This window comes from Rhea pennata, chromosome 4 (genome assembly GCF_028389875.1).
Source record: "Rhea pennata isolate bPtePen1 chromosome 4, bPtePen1.pri, whole genome shotgun sequence".
NCBI classification, from domain to species: domain Eukaryota; kingdom Metazoa; phylum Chordata; class Aves; order Rheiformes; family Rheidae; genus Rhea; species Rhea pennata.
The window spans coordinates 46,650,915-46,675,353 of NC_084666.1; the positions used below are offsets into that span (position 1 = coordinate 46,650,915).

Sequence of the window (24,439 nt, forward strand, 5' to 3'; positions counted from 1 at the left end):
GTTCTGTGGTATCACCCATAGAAAACTGCATATGGCAGTATCTCCATGATTCAGTTAGGAGCAAAACTACCAAAGCTACCTTTGAGTAAACTAGTTTTGGTAGTATAGTCATGTAGGCATGAAACATCATTTTGTTAACATAACTACAATCCTTTCAGTATTTAAGCTAGTTAAATCAGAATTGTCACAGCTACACATACAATACATTCATATATATTTTATAACTTACATCAAGGAAAAAAAAAAGGCTCAATTGAAGTTACATTTCTAAATGACCAAGATATAAGGCATAGAGAGCCTTTAAGACAAAAAAGCTATCAAGGTCAATTTTTATTAAAGCAAAGGCATATTGATGTTCAAACTTTGACCATTTTTCTTTGCTCTAAGATTTGGCAAATTAATTTTCATGTAAAGCTGTTTACTTATCACTTACAACTGAAACCTGGCTTACCTGATTAAAATAAGGGAAGCTACTCTTTTGTAGTCAACTGGTGTAAAAACTACACCAACTCTTCTGGTTTCCAAGGGTTGCAAATGTAACTGAAGCAGCTCAGAACCGCACTGCTTGTTGATGAGATCCTCCTGATGTGCTTTCTGTTAAACAAAAAAAATGCAGTTATTTATTCAAGGAACACATATGTTTCTAAAAATTTCAGTGAAGGAAGTACTGAATCTTTCCTTAGCACCATATAAGATATTTTTTGGCAAGGTGCAACTACTGCCAACTAACTTGTTATACAGAACTCTTTCAATGTGACAGCATAAAGCATCAGATAAGGTTGTTTATTTGACCAAAAGTTCATATTACTGCACTTATTATAAGGAATGTATTACTTCATTTTTTAAAACAGATTTTATTTGCTCAGATGGAAAAGAAATTATACACCATCTTTCATATTCAAGGAATGCTGAAATACTTCACAACACAAGGATAACTGACAGTATACTGATTGCACAGGGAAATGTGGCAACCATTATACCCCCAGCGTAAGTCTTGCAACTTGATTTAATTGAGGGAAGGACTGTTGGCAAATATGCTGATCATTTGAGTCACTGGAAACAAGCCAAAGTGAACTCCCTAGCATGTTAATTGAAGAGCAGCACTTCCAAAAGTTCAGTAAGTCTAGAAATAATGTAATAATTTTGCTGTGTTTCAGCATTGTTTACTCTTTTCCCTATTAAAAAAGTAAAAATAATCCTAAAATCTTTCTGTCCCCAAATTGGGTCTCTCTCAGAAAAGTATTCAGACACCTATAAAACAGTCAAAACAACCAACATTACAAAATGGGCTTTCAGTTGGTTGTTTTTAAATTCATAGATGTATTAATGGCTTTTCTTATCTTTTCTAGTCCAAGGCATTCTTAGTCTATTTTATGAAAAAAGGTGGAGGGTAGAGAAAGTTTTAGAACTTGCATTTAACAGTCAATATCCACTCAAAGCAAAACATGTATGAGATTTGCAATGTTCACTTTGCCACTGCCTACAAGCATATGCATGCATTCAGATGCAAGTCTAACAATTTGTGGTTATGTATACAATGCGATAATGCAAACAATGACGCATTTGAAAATGTGAATATTAACAATCAGTGATTTGGTTAACAATAAGTCAGGAGCTGCCCTGTGTACGTACATACTGAACAACTATCTAAGCATACACATTACTCCTAGCCCTTACAACCTCTAGGTGAAATGCAAACATACCTGCTGGTGTTAAAATCTACCACTGTTTTCCATTTGGCAAGGGTATGGTGCATGGAACACTGGAAACTCTGTCCTATCTACGTACTAGTAGAACTACCTTCTTTTTCAGAGCGTGCCTACAAACTAGGATTTAACAACTGCTCTCTCTCCTCCTTTACAACAACTCTAAACTTGTGCCATAAAGCAAAGGTCAGCTTCAACTAGAATAACATTTTTTTTTTAATAAGGTAACATTCATTAAGGTCTTAAAGTATGTTTGCAGAAATGTGTATCTACATGGCAAAGTGAAGGTGTGGCTGTAGCACGTGCACACAGCAAGGAAAAACCATTAAAGCCAGGCTTCAGCACAAGCTGGAAATCTAAGAATAAACTCCAGGGTACACACTGGTACCCTGGACAGTACTCTGGCTGTTCAACTAGACTAAGCCAATACCCCTGAAACTGTCTCTTTTCTGTTCCCCATGGTAGAACATCCCAGGTCAAAATCACCACTTGGCATCAGTGTGAAGCAGTCAAGTGTCATCACACTCCTGTTATAAATGAAGCAGTGGGAAGCACAGAGAACTATGATATTCCAAGCTCAATATGGAAGCTGCATTGGGTTTGAAGGAAAGTATAAAAATCCAGAGCTCTCCTTCCTCAAATTATGACTCAGAATTTCCTTCTACTATTACCCAGCTAGCTTGTGAGTTCACTGACACTTCATAGGCAAACTGGGACAAAATACAAGTCCGAGCACAGAATGTTAACCGTGGCCTTTTCAACAGGCACACACGCACACACACACATGCATGCACACACACGCTCACTCTCCATAGTTGTTTTCAATTTAGGAAACAACCAACTCAAATTCTGGAAAGAAATCAGTGGCAAAAATATATGCCTAACAGAATCAAGGAAGCACAATTAAGTTGTTTCAAACTGCCTTTGGTAACAACTGCAATATAACACAACTAGGAAAACGTTTATAGTATGTCAGATCACTTTCCCAATCAAAATCAGATATCTTACCCTGTGAAAACAGTCATCCATGAGCCTGAATTCAGTGGTTGTGAAATTAATAGCTTTCACATTTATGCCAAACCTAAATAAACCAAAACAAAAAAAAATTAAGTACTTCAGAACTAGTCTGTCAGAACTACATTAATTTATTTTTACATGCTGGCATTTATTCTTAAGTGAAGAATACTTTTACAATTGCATTTTGGCAGATGTGAAATACTATCGAAACTTGAGTTGGCATTTTAATGAATACACTACAATTTTAGGTGGATTCCATACATTTGGAAAACAGACACGAGTGTGGCATTTTAAATCTTTCTGCATGAAACATTACAAATGATAACAGTGAAGATAAAGATTATATTTTCTAGAAATTATATTTCATATAAATATAAATGCTCAAAAGCGTTTCCTGCCCACATAAATGCTGGAAAATAATCATTATCAGCTCTCAATAATTTACTCAAATATCCCTCTTTCTGGTCATGATTTATTTGGGACAAATTCATGTATTTTTCTCCATGCACTCTGCAAACTAAAATCACTTATAGCAACTATTTGTCTGAGAGCAAATTATAGACATTTGACACTTAAGACACTAAGAACATGGAAATAGGAAAATTTCTAGGCAGAGTGTACATCATGGAAGACTAACAGGCCCGCAGCTACTGAATCAGAAATTCACTTGCCACATCTTCCTACTACGTTAGCTTAAAAGACCCATTCACTGAACACAACTTATGGTAAACTTAAAAGATCCGCAGAAACAAAAGTGTGCAAAAACAGGCAAAATATAATTTCAAACAAACAGAAAAAGTATGTGTGGAAATTATATTCAGTATGCAAAGAGATGTAGTTATTAATGCAGTGCGCATATATATATATATATATATATATATATGTATGTATATATATGTATATAAAGAAATGATGTTAAAGAAGCAATTACACAGGGATTTGGGCCCCAAGTAAGCAAGGTACACTTAGGCATGTGAGTAGTCCCACTAAATGCCAGCAAGCAAATAAAAGAAATCATAGTTCTATCACCTACACAAGCAGGGCAGTTTTTCAAATTTAAATGTGACAGGGCATATTTGAGTCAAATTCAGCCTGTGTAACCACCTCCCTTTGGACTATCTATCTAATATCTAACTATATCTAGATTTCTCATCTGAAAAAAAGCAGAAATTAGATCACCTATTGTAAAACAAAAGGTTCAAAACAATGCAGAGTCATTTATTTCACTAGCTTTGAACATTTAGGCCAAGGTTCTCAGCTCTGGCTTTATTACAAAAAAAAGTTGTCTGTGGGAAGGGTCATTTGCCTTCCTCCTCACTGATGTCAGTCTGCTCCGTGTCCTTCCCAGCCAGCTTTGCTGAGGGCTGCACATTTCCACATATGCAAGTTTCTCCCCTCACCTGGGCAGCTTGCACAAGGGAGGCTAAGCCTCGGATCTTCGAAGACAAATATTTATAGTTTGTGGCTGGCAAGACAAATTCACTGAAAATATGCTTATTCATTTGGATTTTATCACAGAGCAGAGAGCTGCCTTGAACACAATTACGCCATACAAAATGGGACAGAACATTGTCCCCAGCTAAGGTATGCTTTAAAAAAACTCAAACGAACCACAATCAACAACCACAAGGCATAGCAAATACATCTTTATAAAGGGAAAATAGTATTCTGAGATAGTTATGCTAATTACCATTTGCTGAGCAGATTCAGTGAAGCTTGAGGATCAGGGTAGTAAGAGATAGGCAGAAGCTGTAACATAACTGGGAAGGATGAAGGGTTTCTTAGTACGAAATATTTTACCTATATAGTTTGAAGGGGAAAAGAAAAAGTTAAAAACTACGCATTTGATATTTGGAAGGTAAAATAATTCAGCATTGGTAACATGAGCTGCATTTTCAAGGGACTTCAGCCTATCTTCTGTCTTAATACATTACAACCCCACATATGCACAAAACTGCATGAAACACCAGGAGATCTCACCACAATGTCTTAATTTGCAGAAACAGCTAAGAGTGTATGAAGAACTGAATGTGCAAAAATACAGACTTTCTTCCCCTCAAAACAACTCTTCCACTTGGATTTTGAATTGCACACGCAGACACGAACAAAGCTATTCCACAGAATAAGGTGAAATTAGTAAAGTGTCACTCTTTCTTGTAGAAGTGAGCACAAGCAGGCTACACATATCACTATAACGACTGACAATCAAATGGCACAAATGGAATATTAAGGTAATTCACACTACAAGTGTATGAAAAATATCTCCGTATGACTGGTTCTCTTCCAGACTAGGTTAATAATGACCAAAAATCTGACAAACGAGAAAGAAAAGCCTGTCAATGTGTTTGCGAGACACATTGCTCTGCCGATCTCTCAGTGTCGTATCTTACAGAAAGATTTTTTATACTTTATAATAAATGGCTGTGGTGTGAAGCAAGCCATCCTGTAACCATATGCATCATTAATGATCAGCACATGCTACTCCTAGTCCATTGTTCAATTATTCTACCACAAGCATACAATTTATACCAGGACATGATGAAAGCTTTAACAGCCCTGAATAACTGTTAGTTAAGATCTACACTAAATTGCTTTACTCTTCTCTTTAAATGAAAGCACTAAAATTAGGTAGCTAGAGAACTTATCAAAGACCTAAAGGAATAAACAAAACTGGTGTCTTAAACCAGACAAAGATTTTCGAACACCAATGTACTAGCAATATGAAGACTTTAAGCATCAAATTTAACAGCAGACTTTGTTATTTAAACAAGTTAAACACATATCAACTCAGAAGAACGTTAAGAATCTTACCATACTACTTTTAACTGCTGTGGCACTGAAGTTCAGCATAAGGCCAGGCTCTGTAGTCAACCGTGGCAAGAAAAAGGCAAATGACTCTTCTTCAAGCTTCCTCTGGTGAATGAAGAGAGCTGATCCTAGAATATTTCTCCTGCTTTATTGGCAAAAACAGAAAGTTTTGTTAAAAGAAAATAAATAAATAAATAAATAAAAAGATGATTTGCTGGGGCCTGTTATTTATGTCAATTAATCTTTCCTTGGAAATGCTCCTCACAAAATAAAGCCCATAAAGCTGCAACACAGCAATTCTGGTTTTTACAGCCCTACCTCCTCAATCTGCAAAGGGCTGATGTCACCGATTCAGGCTTTCTACAAGAGCACAGAGAGTGCTTCCTTCCCCCTGTCCCCACTATGTCAGATCCGTTAGGCCAGGGACTGAAAAGCTTTAAAACTATTCAAAGCCCCTGACGGTGAAAAGACTACTACGCAGTCTATTGACACAGGATTTGTGCAACTACCATAGTTGATCTGATAAAACATGCTTTGACTGTTTGCATAGTTGTAGTGGGGTTCCTGAAGTCAAAGTGTTTGTATTTAAAAGTTCAGCTTCTGAAATGTTTAATTATTCCTGACAGTGCCTCGAAATGGAAATTGGGGTTTCTGCAATGCTCTGAAAATCCAGATGCTTCAAGATGCCTAGACTTGAGTGCAGGAAGGTAAAAATCGTTTGTTCTAATTACAAATACTTCAGAATAGAAATAGTTGTTTCTCACGGTACTGTACTGGCTTGTACAAACCTGCAGGCTTCTCCACGTCTTATTTTTTGCCATCTTTCAAAAAGTTCACTTGCAAGCTCAGAATCCACATCCCACATAGAATGGTCCAGCGAGAGACTCTTCTGCCAAAGTAGATTTGCTAAAATGACAGCAGAATATTCATATTTAACAGAGGTAACATTTGCTCCTTCCACCAATCTACTTCTGAATATGGGAAAGGGGAGACAGAAAGAGAGAGACAGAGCATACATGCGTGCAAGAGAGCATGCAACCACCTTCCCCTTCCAAAACAATGTGTATGAGGGTACATATATTAAGCAAATCAAATATAGGCAATAAAAAAAAAAACATCTACAGAACCACAGTAATTCTACATCCAAACAAGAGTATGGGAATCGTGGACATTTTTTATGCTCTAATAAACTTTTTACTCTATTTCTAATGGACAGCATTGAAAGGCCATTACTTTGTCCGTAGTCTTTACACAGAACTTTTCACTGATATCAGTGGAATATCTGTATCGTGCATTCTCTCTATATAGTGGTATAAAATTGTTATATTATAGCACAGTGGGTAGCAAAACAAATACTATAGTTGGGCATTAATGGTGTTTCTGTTTTAGCTTTGCTTTTCCAGACACAAAACATTTTCTCAAATTCTATTTAAGCTAAAACCCCTAGGCTCTACTTCAATCTAAAAATTAGTATCTTTTAGAAAGTTGGTGTCATATTGGTTCAAGCATTTTCACATAGCAAAAAAGAGTCAGGAAAATAAATTTCTCTTGAAAGAAAACAAGTGGTTAATGTTGAAAGCACCAAACATACTCTATTTTACAGTGCCTGATGTTTAAAATAACCAATTGAGATTAATAATGACTGGTATATTTCTGCTACAAATTCTTCAATCTGGTATTTGCAAGCATGTACACTAGACTTCTCTATTTAAAAATTACTAGTATCTTAAATTAGAAGGAAGAATAACTATATTTGAAGATCTGGTGGTACATATTATTAGAGTGAAAAGAAAGCAAACAACAAGGACTGCTTATATGGGCAATACTTCTTTATTTTTTTTTTTTAATTATTTGCTTTTAATATAACATGCATATGTATCAGTAATTCTTCTAACTATGTGTTTCTATCCATCACCTCAATCCTCCTTTTTATGTTTGACTAATTACTACTGCCTTCTTGATATCCTCATAAGAAAGCATATTTTAGGAAAACATCATCTTGAAAACACATTCAGGAGACCATTTAAACTTTTAAAACTTACAATAACCACTCATCTACTGAAATTCTTTGTTGAGCAGCAACAAAAAAGCACCATCTTGTATTTATCTGTCAGATCACATATTCTCCAGGCAGCAGCCTGTCCACATAGTATCTAACACTGTTTTTCTATAAATGCCAGCCAGGTACTTAAAACAGCTCCCAGTATTACAGTGTCTGGGCAGATTCCACAGTTCCAGAAAAGCTGACACAACTTCTTTCCATTTTACCTGATACAGCTTTAAGCATTTCAGTGCTGTTTTATAAGCCTGACAAATGCTCTTTTGCAGAAATCTACTAAATTATCACCATGAGAAACAGATAAAGAGGAAGCCTTTAAATTTAACTCTGGATAAAGATAGGATGTTGGTCAGGTTTCTCATCAGATAAAAACTTCACAGGATGTGGGTCCACATTCTGCGTATTTTCTAATCTCTGCCCTCTTTGAGGTAGAGGACAGCTTTAATCACTCCACCTGAACATCTCTGGAGAATGTGCATAAGAGAAGAAAAAAAAAAAAAAAAAAGGAGCAATATACCACCAGTAAGAACTTTTAGGAGAGTCTTAAACATTGTTAAGCCCATAACAATGTTATGAGATGGAACAACAGCTTAGTAAGTACTATGGAGTTAGAAGTCTGACCTACTGCACTCAGTACAGGTTATTCAAATCTGCTTACCTGAGTACTACTCTCAGGAAAGTGGATGTTTTTAAAAAGACAAAATTAAGTGCTTGTATTAACAATCTGAATATTTGCATTACAAGTCCTGCTATATAAAATGCATTTTATACCACAAAATGGCCATCAGATGCTGTAAAAAAAATAAATTAATAAACAAAAAGAACAAAACCCACAGGACTGGCCTACCTGAATCAGACTTTCCCAGGTAACACTGAATATCACAATGGGCTATGGCTTCAAAATGAAGATCTCCCTGCTGGAAAACAAAGCAAAACAACATCATCATCATTTTTACGATAAAAACAGCCCAATTCTAATTTCTCAGCACATTATGTGGATAAGTCAAGGAAGAGAACTAAGGTTGTCTACAAAACCATAATTTCAATGCTTTTTAACTTTGAGGGTTTAATTTCTCAAGTTTCAATTTCACACAATAGTCTGGTGTTCATTTTTTTCCTTCAGGACTAAGGGACAGATTTCTAGTCTAAGAAAGAAGCTGACGCAATTTAGTTTGCAGTGCATAATAACCACTCAACACAGCTGAATACAGTACCTTGGACACTGTTGAATAAATCTGCAGAGGTATTTCAAACATCATTCCTACATTTGTGGTCATACAAATACTGGAAAGTACATTTGTTAGAGTGTCTTTCACATCGAGTTTTAAAGAAAATACATTCCAGCAGCCTGGAGGTAGAGTCAAAGGCTCAGCAAAGTTCAGAATCTAGAAAGAATCAAATGAAAACTGAATTAAAATTGTAAAATATTTTTGACTACAACTGGTATCTTGAAAAGTGTAAACTTCTTAAACTTATTTTTGCTATTACACACTCATATATGCTCATAACTGATCCATACAACCTGCACATACAAATCTCCCAAATATGCAAATGGCCAGTTAGATCCCTATATCATGTGAGTACTCATAAACAAATTTTCTGATTTGAATTAAGCAATTGTATAAGTAAATTATTGGCCTTCCCTTGTAAACTTCAAAGCTTGTCTATGTACTAAAAACTTCCAATATAGCTTATGAAGAAGTGCTGAATCCTATAACACACAAAAAAACACATGCAACAATTCTGAGAACATGGATTGGTCTATAATTTGATGCATCTGTAACAGCAACTGAAATGAAAAAAATAGTTGCTATTACAGCAATCCAAAAGCAAGCCTGAAAGCAAATAATGCCTATTAAGAGCTTAAGCTTTTCAGGACCTAACAGTTAAAGGCAAACAACTTTTTTATTTTTTACTGATTTCAACCAGCATTGAGAACTGCAAGTTCTTCAGAGAGTCTATTCTGTATGTCAAAGGACTAAGTTCTTATATCAAGGACAAAATTTTGCATGAAAACAAAATAAAACTTGCCTTTAAAATGTTCTTCGTTTCTCTAGCTACAAAAACTTCATTAAGTTCAATGCTGAAGTCAAAGTTATTTGTAAACCATATGGTCCACAAACCCGAAGTATTATGATGTGGTTCTATATGAAATAATGCTGCAGAAGGATCTACATCAAAATATCTGTAAGTAAATACAGAATAAAACAAATATATTTGTAACTGTCCTTGAACGCACACAAGAGAAGATAATGGTACAACTCTCGCACAACGAGGGCAAGAGTTTTTGTTTTGTTTTGTTTTTTAAGTTTTACAGAGAAAGAACAAAATTATTTCCTTAAGAATATTTACATACAACAGAGTGAAAATTGGTATGAAAAATGGTAAGAAAATTGGTAAGAAAAAAAAAAAAAGCCAACTAATTGCTGTACCCTTTTCAAATGTTACAGTACAGCACTACCCAGTATTATTTTATGATATAGTAGTTCCAAGGAAATTGTCTAAAGAAGAAAAGAGTTTACCCCACATTTCTTCTATAACTACACTGCTTCTACGTTGGGGAAGCAAGGAGGGTGGAAATTTTATCACAGACTGTAAGCAATGTTTACGCGCCATGTCTGTGAACCGCTAAGATGTGTCCTTTTACTCAATCTTGAAACTCTCGCTGTACAAAGTATGGAACTATTACTTGAAATGTCCCAGGTCTGTTTTGCAACACAGCAACAACAGGAAGGAGCCTCCTCACGGTCCTCATAACCGTTTAGTGATAAAGCAAGATACCTTTGTCTTTCCAAGGAGGCTGTAGTATTCTTCATAATGACAGTGAACAAAAACAAAACAAAACACCCTACTGTTAAACCTACCCTTCCATCACAGGACAGGAAAGACAGGCTTTTAGTGTTGTAGTGCCCTCCAATAGATTCTTCCTCTTGTCATCTGCATAAGAGCTTTCACTGTCACATGATGCAGCTGAGCAAAAAGCAGACAAAGTAGAATAAAATATCAATTAGAAGAACAAAAACACATCCATAATGATTTTCACATGGGGATTTCAAAGAATTCTATAAAGGAGAATATTTGCTCTTCCACTTCTCACATAGGTGAAGAACAGACCTAAGTGTTCATGTCTTAATTTTCAGAGGTTCTGACCCTTGATTTACCTTGAATCAAGAAGAATTTATGAATGCTGCATTAAAAAAAAAAAAAAAGAAAAAAAGAAAAGAAAAAGCAGCTGTTAAGAGCAGCCTGACCAAACCAGTAGTCTCTGGCATAGCTTCAGATTTCTGCTTCATAAGCTAGCACTGATTTATCAGAACATGCTGCCCCCTTTCACAAATGAAAAACTATTCTGAACAAAAAGAAAAAAAGAAAAAACCCTGCAACTTAGTTCCTCTTTCTTCTTGTTTGCCCTGTTTTTCTAGGGAAAACAAGTCCCACCGTCTTTGTGAAAGCAGCCTGTTTCAGAAACATTTAAAGTCTATGCACTGCAGTCTAGTGGTCAGAACAGGAAACAGGCTGGAGTTAGGAATTCCTCAGTTTTAATCTTTGCTCTTCCACAAACATGCCTGGTCTCAGGCAAGCCTCTTCAATGATCCTGCCAAGAAATGTCATAAAAAAATGACCACCCAAGCACAATAGCCTTTTAGAAAATACATTGGAAACAGAAAAATAACCACAAATTATAAAAGGATGTTAAAAAAGAATATTCAGTAATTACACTAATTTTAAAATCAGTTAACAGTTTTAGTGTTTTCTTCCCCTTCTTGAAATATGTATAGCTTAGAGCTATAGATCAGCATAAGAAGCATGGTGAAATGGTGAAAATAATTAGCACAAATTCACCCTCCTAAAAAATTTCCAGACAAGTTGATTTCACACTTTTCCAGGGTCTCTGTCTGCTGAAGCAAGCTACCCTTTAATAATCGAAACTTATTTAATCACATTATCTGCAAATACATGCATACTGTACCTCTACAAAAAATGGAAGCAACTTTTGTAAAGTTTGTAGGTGAAGAAGATAGCAGTACTGGCTCAAACTCCACATGTGATGTCTCTTTCAGTGACAATTGTCGTATATCCTGCATTAAGACAAGATATAATGATCCATGTAGCAGTACTACAATTATTAATGTAACTCTCGTATTAGCTCTTGTCAATGTCTATGCTACTGTCCAATTTGCAAGCCAATATCTGCAATTTTTTCACATCTTCTAAATCAACACATGGATTTTTATTCAATCTACAAGATCTGTTAGATATTTGGGCACATTTTAAAAATATAGAAGCGTGACATTTGCCACCAGCAAAAAAACAATCCACTCACAGATAGTAAACCACTGAGCTAACTAATTCTTTAATCAAATTCAACATCTTAAAAATATGACTTCAGGAAGCACATAATTACCTGTATGTGTACAAGGCTGTTCCCAGAATGCAATACATACACATTTACTGTAGAACCATCTGTTTAAAAAAAATGAACATCCAGGTAAGCTCAATAAAATCAAAGAATGCTTGATCTGTCAGACACTCATACAAGAAGCAGTAACGATGTAAATTTTAAAAAGTAATAATATTAATAGCAACAAAAATAATTCCTCTTGTAAAAGGAGGAATTACCACATTTCGGGCTGGCAATCCTCTCATACTATTTTATAAAGGAGTAGAAAACCACTCAACAGGATTTTTGGCCTCAGGTAGCACCTCCACTCCTGGTAGGAATGGAGGCAGGAGGCACAGCTAAGGGAAAGGAGGATTGCAATCAGCCTAGGGGCCGAAGCAGCATTAGCGTTAGGGAGCCCAGTAAAACACGCTGTGCACGCGCGCACCGACGCAAACTCCTGGCTCGCCTCGGCAGAACGGTAAGCAGTCTCGGAAGATGACCGCCACGTGAAGCCTGATAAGGTACCTGACAGCTTTTGGGTTTAAAACAGGAATGGTCCTATCTCTCTGTATTCCAGTAATCTATTGGCTTGACCAACAGCAGGTGGGAGGTTTGAAGGGTTTAACACAACTTCCACCCATCAATAAAGCGATAGAGCTGTTTTTGGTAACCACCCTTTGCCATTCTGGTGAAGCTACGTCCCTCTTCGCAGGACACTACCAACATGTAGTGGATCAGAGTAATGCCTCATTCTGTCCTACTGCTCTTCTTCTATCATAACATGGTGGTCACGACGTTTCCCTTGAGGGAGAAGACTTGGGTTCATAGAAAGCAAAAGCAAGATACAGGCCAGCATGAAAGGCACCACTTGACAGAGCTTCTGTGCATGTGCGCGCTTTGCTCAACTGCTTGAAAGAAAAGGCCACGGGTGCCACCTTCCAAAAGGAGGCTCAAGGCTGCTGATCCCGAGTGAGCCGATGCTGCACATCGCCAGAGACGTGAGATCTAACGCACACGCTCATCTTCAAGACTTCCAGCCGGAGAGCTGCCTGCCTGCCGCCCCACTCCACGGCACCAAACACGCGCGCTGCACGCAGAGACTAACCCAGTGCTGTTTTCCGCTTGCTTACACTTTCCCTCAATGCCACATCTCTCTCTCATTTAATTATACAAACAGAAGGCAAGCAGGTAAATATCACAGTTTGATATGGTGAAGTTACCACCAGTACCGACAGAGCTAGACACGGACCTTCCTACCAACAGCAAGTCAAGAGGGTTACACGACCAAGCTTTAACCCAGCCAGGATTTATAATTTGCATTGTATTTAACAGAAAACAGCTTTATAAAATGTACTAGTACTCCAACCATTAGAAGTGTTACAGCCAACACCCTTGACACGACAGATGCGAACAATTCTCTACCAGCATCAGCATAAACATACTTCCACAATTTAACACAACAAGTTATTGGCAACTCGCAGGCAGGGGAAACTAGGTTTACAGTGAGTACTTCAGTTTCAGGCACACGTACATATCACATCACAGAACAGGCACCGGGGGAACGGCATTTACAGCTTTGTGACCAGATCTTGAACTGAAGTTCTCAAAAGACTAAAGGATTGTGTTCTTCTGTTCTTTTTACCCGTGCAAAGTCTGCATTGTTAAAAATAATTTTTTAACCTAGACGCTTAAGTCCCTTCTTCTTCCTCCTTTAGAAAGATACAACTGGCAGAAATGTTTCTACAGTCAAAAAAAAAGAAAAAAAGAAAAAAGAAAGGCAATCCAAACAGACTGCAAGGCTCTATAAATAATTTAAAATCCCTTGGATTTGAAGGATTTGTTCACCCAATAAATGTAGTATAAAGAAACTGTAAGGAGTTGATTATTTTGCCTGTGGAATTCCAGCTTACACAAACAAATGATGCACACATCCTCTGTATTACCTTATTTTCCCTTTTCCACAATGGCCACAACCACCAGCACTATACAAACCATTCTGCCTTTTTAGTCCTATTACAGTTAATTAAATTGGAAAATGAGAAATACAGCTATAGAAATCAAAGGACCATGATATCTTTTCATTCTATTTATACAGGTGTATAAGCATGGGGAGAAAAAGAACAAAACTGATGCAGTTTACAACTGCACAAAATGATACCTTCATAAAGAGGAGGGTTCTACACAACTCTCAAACAAATGTGGCTGACAAGTTGCATTTAACTAAACTGCTCTTTTCCTTCACTTACAAAACTTAGAACTTGCCACTGAAGTTGAATCAATTTAGAACATCAGATTATGAAGTGTGTATCAAACCAATTTCTATTACAATTAACAGTCATATTTAGGACTTACCCGAAGTCTTCGTTTTTTCCATTGCTACATAAACTACAAAAAGATTCTCCAATAAGTATTGTCTGTGCTCCACAAAATCTTGTTGGACATTTTCCGTTCTTACTATTAAGCTCATTTCTAGCAGCATTGGATCATCGGACATAAAACAGCAGCTCTGGAGTGAAACAAGGGGATACAGTGTGTGCGTAGGGGGGAAAACGGAAAATTTCATTACAGTAAGGTATCTTGAGAAGCTATTCAAGGGTAGTATCTAGCAGACAAGGTGCTCAGCACAGAAGTGCTGATAAACAGGAGTAGTTAGGACCTCTGCTAAAATTCTCAGCAGAAACCAAAGACAGCGCAGGAAAAGACAGCACAGCAAAAAAAAAAAAAAAAAAAAAAAAAAAAAAAAAAAAAAAAAAGAGGCAAAACAACTTAAAAGGACACTGAACCTTGAAAGAATGCAAATTTATAAACTGCCTCAGTCAGTCTCACCTCAGGGACTGCAAAACAGTTTCCTTTGTTAAATCCTCTGCCTTCAATAAAATGTGCCATAAACAGACTGATGCATGTGTCTTAATGGTAGGAAGACAGTTCATGTTCACTGGTCTGTTTATAGTTATTTTTTCCAAATCCTGTGTTTTTTGTCTCCATTTCTCACTGAAGTAATTTTAAAAAAACAAACATACATGTACAATTCTTAATAGAAAACACTGTCGTCTGGCTAGAATACTTCAGATAAACACAAATAGGGTCTTATTTCCTACTCTGAATAGTGACCGTTGTTAAGACAGACAGGTCTTAGCAACTACAAAGACACAGACAGCACTTTGCAAAAAATTAAAACCAACGAGCAAAACAAAACTAGACATTCAACAGCTAGTAACATAAGTCTGTCCTGAATCACATCATGAAGGTCATTAAACGCAGGCTCTGATGGCCTCCTAAGAGGAGTAACTTGCTCAGGAGGGGCAGGAGGAGGAGAGCACTTCCAAACATGGCATGTTAAGTGCTGTAACAAACTGGCAGCAAACCACCTTCAGCTAACCTTAAGTACCACCGTGAGGTATAATAGGAGAGGGAAAGTGCCTCACAGAACTGGATGCCAATTAACTCACATAGCATCAATGAAACCATCAGTACTTGAACAAACAGCTAGAAGCACAGAGGAAGCCGCTGCAGCAACACAAGTATAGGGGTAATATGCTTTTAGGAAGCTCATATCAAAGAACAGGCAGCTGTATTAGATGCAATCTTAAACTTCCCGGTGCATCTCAAGCCTATGTTTATTTACTATGCAACACGAGAATCAAACATAGCAATAAAACAGAGCACAGCACCACTGCCGTGTATGGCATACAGAAAAATAGCTATAGACTCTTGGTTCAATCATATTTGGTAAAAGAACAGTGCTGCAGACCACAATTCAGGGCCTGCACATCTGATCCAACAAAATACCTGATCAAGGATCAACAGCGCTGGGAACTAATACTTATTCACTATGTAAACATATTTAAAGTCTTTTTGATTGTACTACCTGGTGGTAGGAGAAGTAGTCCTAAATGCCCAAACCTTTGCTGGAGAGCTTTTCAGCAAGACAATTTGCTTGCTGCTCGAAAACACAGCCTAGGTGGTCTAGGTTGCAGACTGTCTTCTGATTGCTCTTTTGTACCAAACTACCAAAAACTTATGAAAACATTTCTGGAGAATGGAAATTACATAGGTATAATGCCTTTTATACTCTACACATGTAATGTAACGCATATGAAAATGCTTAAAGCCATTTTGGGGAAGGGTAGAGAAAGGGTTTTTTTTTCCTCTTTCCTTCTCTGTGATATCATAGCACAGCTCCCCTTTAAACAGGGACATTTTTAATGCCTGCTAAAATTTCCAAAACCCTGTAAAATGCCTCTTTAAACTTAGATTAAAAGTCTTAAATATATATAATACAATAATAAAACATACCTTTACTTGCTGATATGCATTGTTAGGTAAACTGCATTCAAGACGAACACGTAAGAGACTGGCATTCATAGTTTCTGCCTATTAGAGAGAAAAGTGAAGACAATGTCAAGGAGATTGCTTCAACCGATGTTATATAAATCTGACTCACACATCACAATTTATAAAGATAGTAAGATTGTTTCCATATATGCATGCTACAACAATGTAAGGAAATTTTTAAAAATAAATACAATTACTCTATACAGTAGCTCAGCAATCAGCCTCCAATTCTCAGAAAGAAACTCCATCATTAAATACTTACTTATCAAGCTATTACTACACAATTATTAAATATTTGTATGACATCAAGATGAGCAATCCTTATAAATTTTCATACGTCAATAAACTGTATCCAACAGGGCCTTTTTGTATTATATAAACACTTTCTTCCTTGTTTTCTGTACATTTTCTTTGCTGATTGTATTCTGAAATACAGTCACTAAGCCAAAATTGTAGTAATATTTTTTGGACATTGATTGATACGCAGGTTTCACACCAAAATGGACAGACAAAATACTTGTTTCACCTTTTTATTGATTGGAAAGGGGAAAAAAAAAAGAAGTATTGACTGCGCCAGCTTGTAAAACATTCATAAATCTAATGAGGCAACAGCAGTGACAAAGCCAAGTATAACTGGTGACAGCTATTTGGAAATCTGGAACACCAAGTTAATTCTGCAAACAGCTCAGACAGCCTGTCCTGATTCTAAATAAAAACTTCCACAATAAGAGTTCTGTGATTCTCTTTATCAGCACCTTAACTATACCTAAATTACACGATGATTTGGGGACCGACATGGAACTCTACTCAGTTTCTCTTCTGATGGCTAAACTAAATCCGAACAGGGCATCTGCGGGTGCAAGCTTCTGAAGATGTCAATGCAACTTACTGTACCCTGAGAATTTAAAGAACTTGATACTGGAAAGCAAAATGGTGAAGGAGGAGTCTGAAAACCTACTCTGTATCTCCATTCGTTGTCATAAATTTTTGTACAAAGCACTGGATGCCTTCTCTTATTCATAAAGGGAGATAGGGGACATTTGAGAATACATTAGATTTACCATATGCATGACATTTCATTTATACCATGAGGTGCAGTTGTAACAGTACAGCTAAAAGAGAGCCAACATTTGTTCTGCAGTCTGAATTCAATAGGAGTTCACACCAGAAGGGCTGAGGATTCACACAAGAGGGCGATCTAACCACTGCAACGATTATTAATGGCACCTTAAAAACATGCATTTCTTTCTCCAGCACAGCTTGGGGGGGAATATGCACCCCAACCAGCTCATTTCTTTTTGCAAATTCTTTTGTCCTCATCAAAGTTTGAAAGCAGAAAAAATCTGCCCCCAAAACATGCATCATTTATTAACTCTCCACGGTCATGGGATAATGGGATTTAACAAGGCACTTAAATTTAATAAAGAGCAATTTTTGGGGTTACTTATTTGGTCAGATAAACCTCCTTTGTCCATGTTCCATGGGAGAAATCCATGGTTTTCACTGTCATAAATAAGGAGTCGTTAGCCTTCATTTAATGCTATGGTAGCTTAAATTAGTTTAAGAAATCCACTCCCATAAATGTTTAGCTAAATCATGTCTTTCCAGAGTTTTGTTTGAACTCCTTTCCTTGACCTGAGGCACATGTACATGAGAAACTGTTCTGTTCCCTTAAAGGGTGAAGCTGCTAAGAAAACACACACAACAGAGGAAAACATCTTATTTGGATGTATTTATGCGTAATGTTAACCTGCTTCCTATTGGGAATTTTTTTTCATCTCTGTAAAGATATCTTCAGAAAAGAAAAAGTGTTTTCATTTATCTAAGGCAGACAATAGCTGCATAATTGTCATGCCTACCATCTTAAAACATTGGTGGGATAGTATAACTACAAAGAGAAGAAGATAAAGAATCTTAGGAAAAAAACAATATCCAAAGCAGAATTTCCAAGAAAACAAACCCACGACGACCATGTCTACATTTCTCAATGGTGAAAGCATTCCATTTGCACTGTAAATATTACTGTGTATGAATCAGAGAAGTGTTGAATTATTCAGAGTATGTTTGCATCAGAGGCGAGTTGAAAGGGGAGAGGCACAATATAAGGGAAAAGTGGAAAAGAGCACTGCATAATAATGCAACCACGGCTACTCCTTCAGTCACCAGAAGGTTATGTGGTGCCTGTATTTTATCTTATTCATATATGCATATACCCATAAATGCACATGTACACATACACACACACAGAGCACCCACAATCTCTACACGACTTGAATAGAGAACTCCGATTTTTTTTTTTTTTAATATTGAAATAAAAATACTTATCAAGATTGGTAAGAACTCCATTTGTGTGGCTTCTACCAGATAGACACAGAGGCCCCCTTAAAGAAAGGGTTTTTAAAAAAAAAAAAAAAAAAAAAAAAAGAAAATTGACCGATCTGATTGATGTGCCAGCAGCTCCAGTCTCCAAGAGAAAGTCTAGGATTCTAGTTGGGAGACAACAATAGGCAACTGCCTATGAAATATTTCATCCATTCCAACAGACCATAACTGGACTGCTGGCACAGGCCAGTTCAACAATCCCAAAATTGACTGTAGAACTGGGGCCACTTTTAGGGAGAGAACACTTTATTCTGTCCTAGATACCCTGTCAGCCAGACATGACTCAAGATTTTCATCGAGACACTTCTGCATTACCAGGACAGTAAAGTCCAAACTGCTTCCTGGAGCTTGGCTATACTGTAGTTCAAAAAGAAAAAAACATTGAAGAGGTCTCCTTTTCCACCTGAAGGATGGTACTTCAAAGTTTCCTTCCAGGACAATCCCTAGCCCTAAAGAGCTATTTCCACTCTGTTGTCACCAAAGCAGTGTTATAAACTATTCCTGTAACAATGATTCAGCAAAGCTTCATCAGTTTTTTGCAGGCAGTTATCACGATGGCACACCAGAAGAACGCCACTGTTAATACATTCCTTCTCCACACCCAAACAACACACTTAGCACACATTTGCCTTTCTGATCGTCTGTTCACCTTCATAAAACCTAATTTAAGGAGTGTTGGGTTCCTGGCAGTCCTTGCAATATTGCCCATGCTATTGGTTCATAAACTCCGAACTCATCTGGGAAGTCAGCAAAGCGATGTCTGTGTCGCCTATGATAAGACATCCCTCCCTGCAGCTTGCTGCACCATAGACATTTCCTGCATGTTTGTACCACACTTTGAACACAATGAGGCATTTATATAACTGCCCTATAAGTGCCATGCAAATACTACACAATGCCAAAAACCAGGCAACTGGAGCAAAGACTATAGCCAGAAGCTGGATAAACAAAGATGACCTAAATGGGCTCCACCATCTGCTACTGCTTAGTAGTAACTACCTTCTGCTGAATGGCCATGTGGACATACTATGAATTGATGAGGTTGGACACAGTCTTCATAATTAGTGAGCCCAGATCCCAAGAATTTTGGGATGCAGGACTAAAGCCAGTCTACTGGTTCCAAATCCTTCAGAAGCTGAAACTTTGAAAAACAGCATAATAGAAAAAGGTGAAATTCAACATTAGTAAAGGCAACAGTTTTCTTTTCTTCTTTAACTAATCACAAGATTCTGCCAAAAAAAAGGGGGGGAGGGGAATGGTGGAAGAAATGAAAGATCTGGCCATCTGTGATGATTAAAGAACAACTAAAACCCACAAACTCAATGCCACATTAAAGTTCACTTTCCCAAAAAATTACAGACACAAACCTGTAACGTATCATATTTTCAACGGAAATACTACTGTAGATGCAAAATTTCATCTACAGCCCTATGTACAATTCTGGCCACTCACCTTGAAAAGAAATTGTTACTGATTGGAAGAACTGCAGAAAAGGGTCGTCAAGTTGGTTAAAAAAATGGAGAGCCTATCCCGTACAAAGGTATTACGGAGCACAGATTGTTTCATTTGGCAAAGAAAAAGCTGAAAGATGAAGTGCCACCTACAAATACCGTCTGGGTGTAAGCATCAGAAGCAAGAAGAATTATTTAAAGTGAATGTTTATCACAGCAAACAAATATCAGCTGGCCACAAAGAAATCCACACCTGAAATCAGAGGTAGGTTCCAGCCATCAGAGGAGTAAGAAAAAGTGTTAAGAGCAATGGTAACAAGGCATCCAGCAGTTCTGAGAAGCCATTCTATTATCCCCATATCCAGATTAAATGAGCTTGTTACCTTTCTGGCCTCATTGATCAAGGATGCCACTTTCAGTACTATCAATGTAAACACAAACACCTTTAAAGCCAGAGATAACGGAGAAAGAGAGACATCATGCAGCTCCCACTGAGCTTTCTCACAGGTTTCCAGGTAGTGTCAGGAGACTTCAAATACTAGGATATCTTCAGCCTGTGAGACTATCGTCCAAGACTACAACTCATCCACCCCAAGAAGACAAGGGATGTGCAAACAATGCTTATGCTATCCTAAACTTACACAAGTGTTTTACTTCAGTGAAAAATAAACAGGAAGAAACCCATGTGCAGTTAAGTAGGTGTGACTATTTGGTTTAAATGTTTTTTTTTGTTTTGTTACTACAAATCTCTATTGCTTCTTCAATATTTATGTAACCATACGTTTTCATGTGTGTAGTCACTCACAGAAACTTTATAGGCCTTTTCCTTCCACAGCTTCTGAGCTTAAGCTATAAACCAGACAAGACATGGGTGACTATTAATGACCGTAAATACCCACAGGGAGAATAAAGTCCCATTGCTCCACTTATCCCCTTGGAATCAATGGAAAGAATACCACCAATTTCTATGGGATCTGGATTAGACTATAAATAGGGTAAATTAAGAGACCAGCTTCTGCAGAGGACACCTATCTGCAAAGCAAAGTTATTCTAAAAGAGATCTAAACTCAAGCTGTAAGCTTCTCTTCAGAATTTGGATCTTGCCTACCATCTTCAACAGATAGTTGCAGAACCTGTCCCACTGTTTCTTTATTTCTGCCCAATTCCATAATGTTCAGTGAACCGAAGGGTAATTCCCCAATTATAACCAGGCACACAATAATTACACCCAGAGCTAGAAGAACTGAGTCAACGCTCTCTCACAACTCACATACTGAGGCAAGATTGCTGCCAGGTGGTACCACTCTGTACTGCCAAACATGACCTCAAGCTTGTACTCTAGAGCAATAAAGCAGAGGAAAATGTTCCTCATTATACAGAAAGGAAAATGTCAGACGCTCCCCAAAACCTCTCTACTCAGGAATTCAGAGGGAAATAAGGAGAAGCAACAGCATCTGCCTCCAAACTTCAGAAAGTATCTGAAGAAAGGCCATTAAACTGGAAGTGAAGCCACAGAGACATTTCATAACATCTTACAAAAACCCCTCAGTTCTACCTCCATCATTAACAAATTACTAAACCTAAAGATTCTGGGTTCCTTCATAAGATTCTGTCTGTGTGCAGCCACAAGCAAGAAGCACCCTTGGATATGTACAGGAAAGAGATTGGTTCAGGGAGAAAAAAAGGAAAGATGAGGAAATCATGCCTTACCCTGGGGAAAGGTAAGACTGACCTAAACAACAGAGAGCAGAGACCGAAAAATAAGATCTGAGGAGAGAGTCCCTCAGCGGCAGAACAAACAGAAGGCGACATCAAGAAGAAGGCACCTAATGCAGGTTGTGTGTAAGTTGAAGATTAAATTCCATATGCGCTAAAATATTCCAAGTATGTTTTTGGGGGAAAAAAATCCATTTACAATACTAAACTTCTTATGTATGAAAAGCAACATGGAAGTTAATAGATTATTCTGCATGGCCTGCATGACTATGAAAACGCCCATAATTGCAACTAAATCACAGAAATTGTTGTAGCTTCTCTTTCATTTGAAATCATTATGCCTTGTAAACCTATCTTGCAGCATTCTTCAGTTCCCTGCCTAAGTGAAGCCGAGGTAAGCGAAGCTGATATCTTCAGCACTGACACTGCCAGAAGGGGATATGCCAGCCCGACTCCCAGGTCTTGTTCTCATCCGCACAGCACACCATGCCTTTTAACGATGTGGAAAACCGTGCGGCCCCATCGTGAACAAGCATGGGGAACAAATCTGAGGTTAAAAAAAAAAAAATACAAAACAACATAAAAACCCTACAAAAACAAAAAACCCATAACACAGAATTGGGCTTTTTTTTTTTTTTTTTTTTTTTTTTTTTTTTTAAAGACAGACCAGTTTTCCAATCTGGTTCACAGCAGGCCCTCACAAATAGTTTTATCAGCACAACTGAGAGGACAGCACACCACAGAAGCACAAACAGGAACAAGTGGGAATAGTTTAAACGCCAAAGATTTTGTCTCATAAAACCAGAACACTAGCTCATCACAATATCCCTGTGCCTTGTAACCTCACTCCTGCAGTTACAGGTACTTGGACTTTTTGTTAACATTCTTTGCATCCCAGCAACCAGAGAACAAAAATCTTTTATGTCCCAGTAAATTAATGCTTTATTTCTATTTGAAATGTATACTGTACCAGTGTTTGCGAAGTCTGGATGTTTTGAATTTGTGGAAGCAGTAAATAGGCATTTGCTAGCTGCACTCTGAAGTCTTCTCCAGAAGAATCTAAAGTTCCTGTTCCAAAAACCTGTTGTGTAAAAAAATCCATTATATCAACATCTAGTATTTTAGTTATTACAGTAACATACAAAGCTGTTTTGCTAATAAGAACTCTAAAAAATAGACTGGATACTGGCTATATTATGTATATTACAGTGTTAAAACTAAGATACTTCAGAAAAAGGAGTTTGCGTGGTAGAAATTAATTATACACCCAAATGGTACTTTAGTGTCAGGTACTATTATAAAAGAAAAATGCTCATTAGTAGAGCATCAGGTTATCTCAAAACAGAATATATCAAAACACTTTTACTATTCATCGGACAATTACAATACAAATATCTGGACATAAAAAATATTAGCAATCTAGGAATTTAGCAATAATCCATAATTTAACCTTAATTTGAATTTTCCTTAGTTTGACCTTTTTTTTTTAATACTACATTCACATTCCATTCTGCCAAGACCAGTTTATGACAATGAGATAATAGATAACCTCCAATGATTTTTTTCTTTCAAAAGGAAAATCCTTTGGGGTTTTCACTTATGGGCATGCAAAGAAATCTTAAATTATTTTTAGATAGGAAAAAAAATCCTGCATTTTTAATTAGAGAATACAATGTATTCTACGCTCATTGAAGATTAGGGACTAGGAATACGGAAAAAAAATCAGAACAAAAGGAATATGCTTTTTTTTTTTTTTTAAGGAGACATTTACAAAATACATTTTACTATGATGGTACCTCCTCTCCATCTGGATGAATCTTGCATATATACTCTTAGACATATTAATGCATTAGAAACATCAAAAATGTTTCACGGCTTTTGTGCTCTCAAGAACACTAACTGTGCATCAACCACTAAAGTTATACCCAATTCTGACACTGTGAACCTAAAGTAAGTTGAAATCGCAGACAGTTGCTTTCTTTCTCTATTATAGATGGCTGGTGAAACTGTCCTGTTAAACTGTGAAAAACAGTATATTATTGATTTTAGCAGCACTCCAACAGGAGACAAATTGATATTTTGGTGACACTAACAACTGCTTCGCTGCAGCTTGGTCTCAAAAGGCCCTGGCTGAGCTGACCGAGTAATAGAACAAGGGGTCAGGAATTAAAGCAAAGAGAGAGGATAGACGCAAAAGAAAAGAAGGTTGATCACTCTACAATGTACTGTTCCTTCATCTTTGCTGTAGGACTCCCACCAAATTTGGGCTTACCCCCAACAAGTGCCAGACATTGGCAACACTTGCATTTTGACTGAATTGATCTATGCTATCTATTTTAAAGGGGCTTTATTTTCCAGCACAATATCCAAGTGTGGGGATGGAATAGGTGGATGGTGGATCAAAGCTGGCACTGTTTTAAAATGACTGAATTTAGATTTTTAACAAATTAAATAAATGTAAAGAATTTAAAATACATAATACCCCTTATAAGTAACAATAAAATCCTTAAAATTTGCTCATATTCCCCAGTTAATCAGGTAAGAGGGGGCTTCAACATATGAAATATTTCTCCTCCTTTCA

At 37.1% G+C, this 24,439-nt stretch overlaps 1 protein-coding gene across 6 annotated transcripts in view; it reads right to left on the minus strand.

The window, feature by feature from the left end:
- The window catches only part of TMEM131L (transmembrane 131 like), an 82,640-nt gene that overhangs the window by 19,522 nt on the left and 38,679 nt on the right, over positions 1–24,439 (minus strand). For 3 of the 6 annotated variants that reach the window (XM_062573848.1, XM_062573846.1, XM_062573843.1), the window contains 14 exons: positions 22,829–22,939; positions 16,271–16,348; positions 14,327–14,480; positions 11,996–12,054; positions 11,561–11,669; positions 10,455–10,560; positions 9,622–9,775; positions 8,805–8,975; positions 8,438–8,507; positions 6,320–6,437; positions 5,535–5,676; positions 4,414–4,523; positions 2,715–2,787; positions 452–594 (listed from right to left, as the gene is read on the minus strand). In XM_062573848.1, the coding sequence (XP_062429832.1) occupies positions 452–594; positions 2,715–2,787; positions 4,414–4,523; positions 5,535–5,676; positions 6,320–6,437; positions 8,438–8,507; positions 8,805–8,975; positions 9,622–9,775; positions 10,455–10,560; positions 11,561–11,669; positions 11,996–12,054; positions 14,327–14,480; positions 16,271–16,348; positions 22,829–22,939 (1,598 nt within the window). Of the gene's footprint in view, positions 1–451; positions 595–2,714; positions 2,788–4,413; positions 4,524–5,534; positions 5,677–6,319; positions 6,438–8,437; positions 8,508–8,804; positions 8,976–9,621; positions 9,776–10,454; positions 10,561–11,560; positions 11,670–11,995; positions 12,055–14,326; positions 14,481–14,800; positions 14,930–16,270; positions 16,349–22,828; positions 22,940–24,439 lie in introns of those variants that run through there. The other 3 variants (XM_062573847.1, XM_062573845.1, XM_062573849.1) reach the window with 2 other exon arrangements.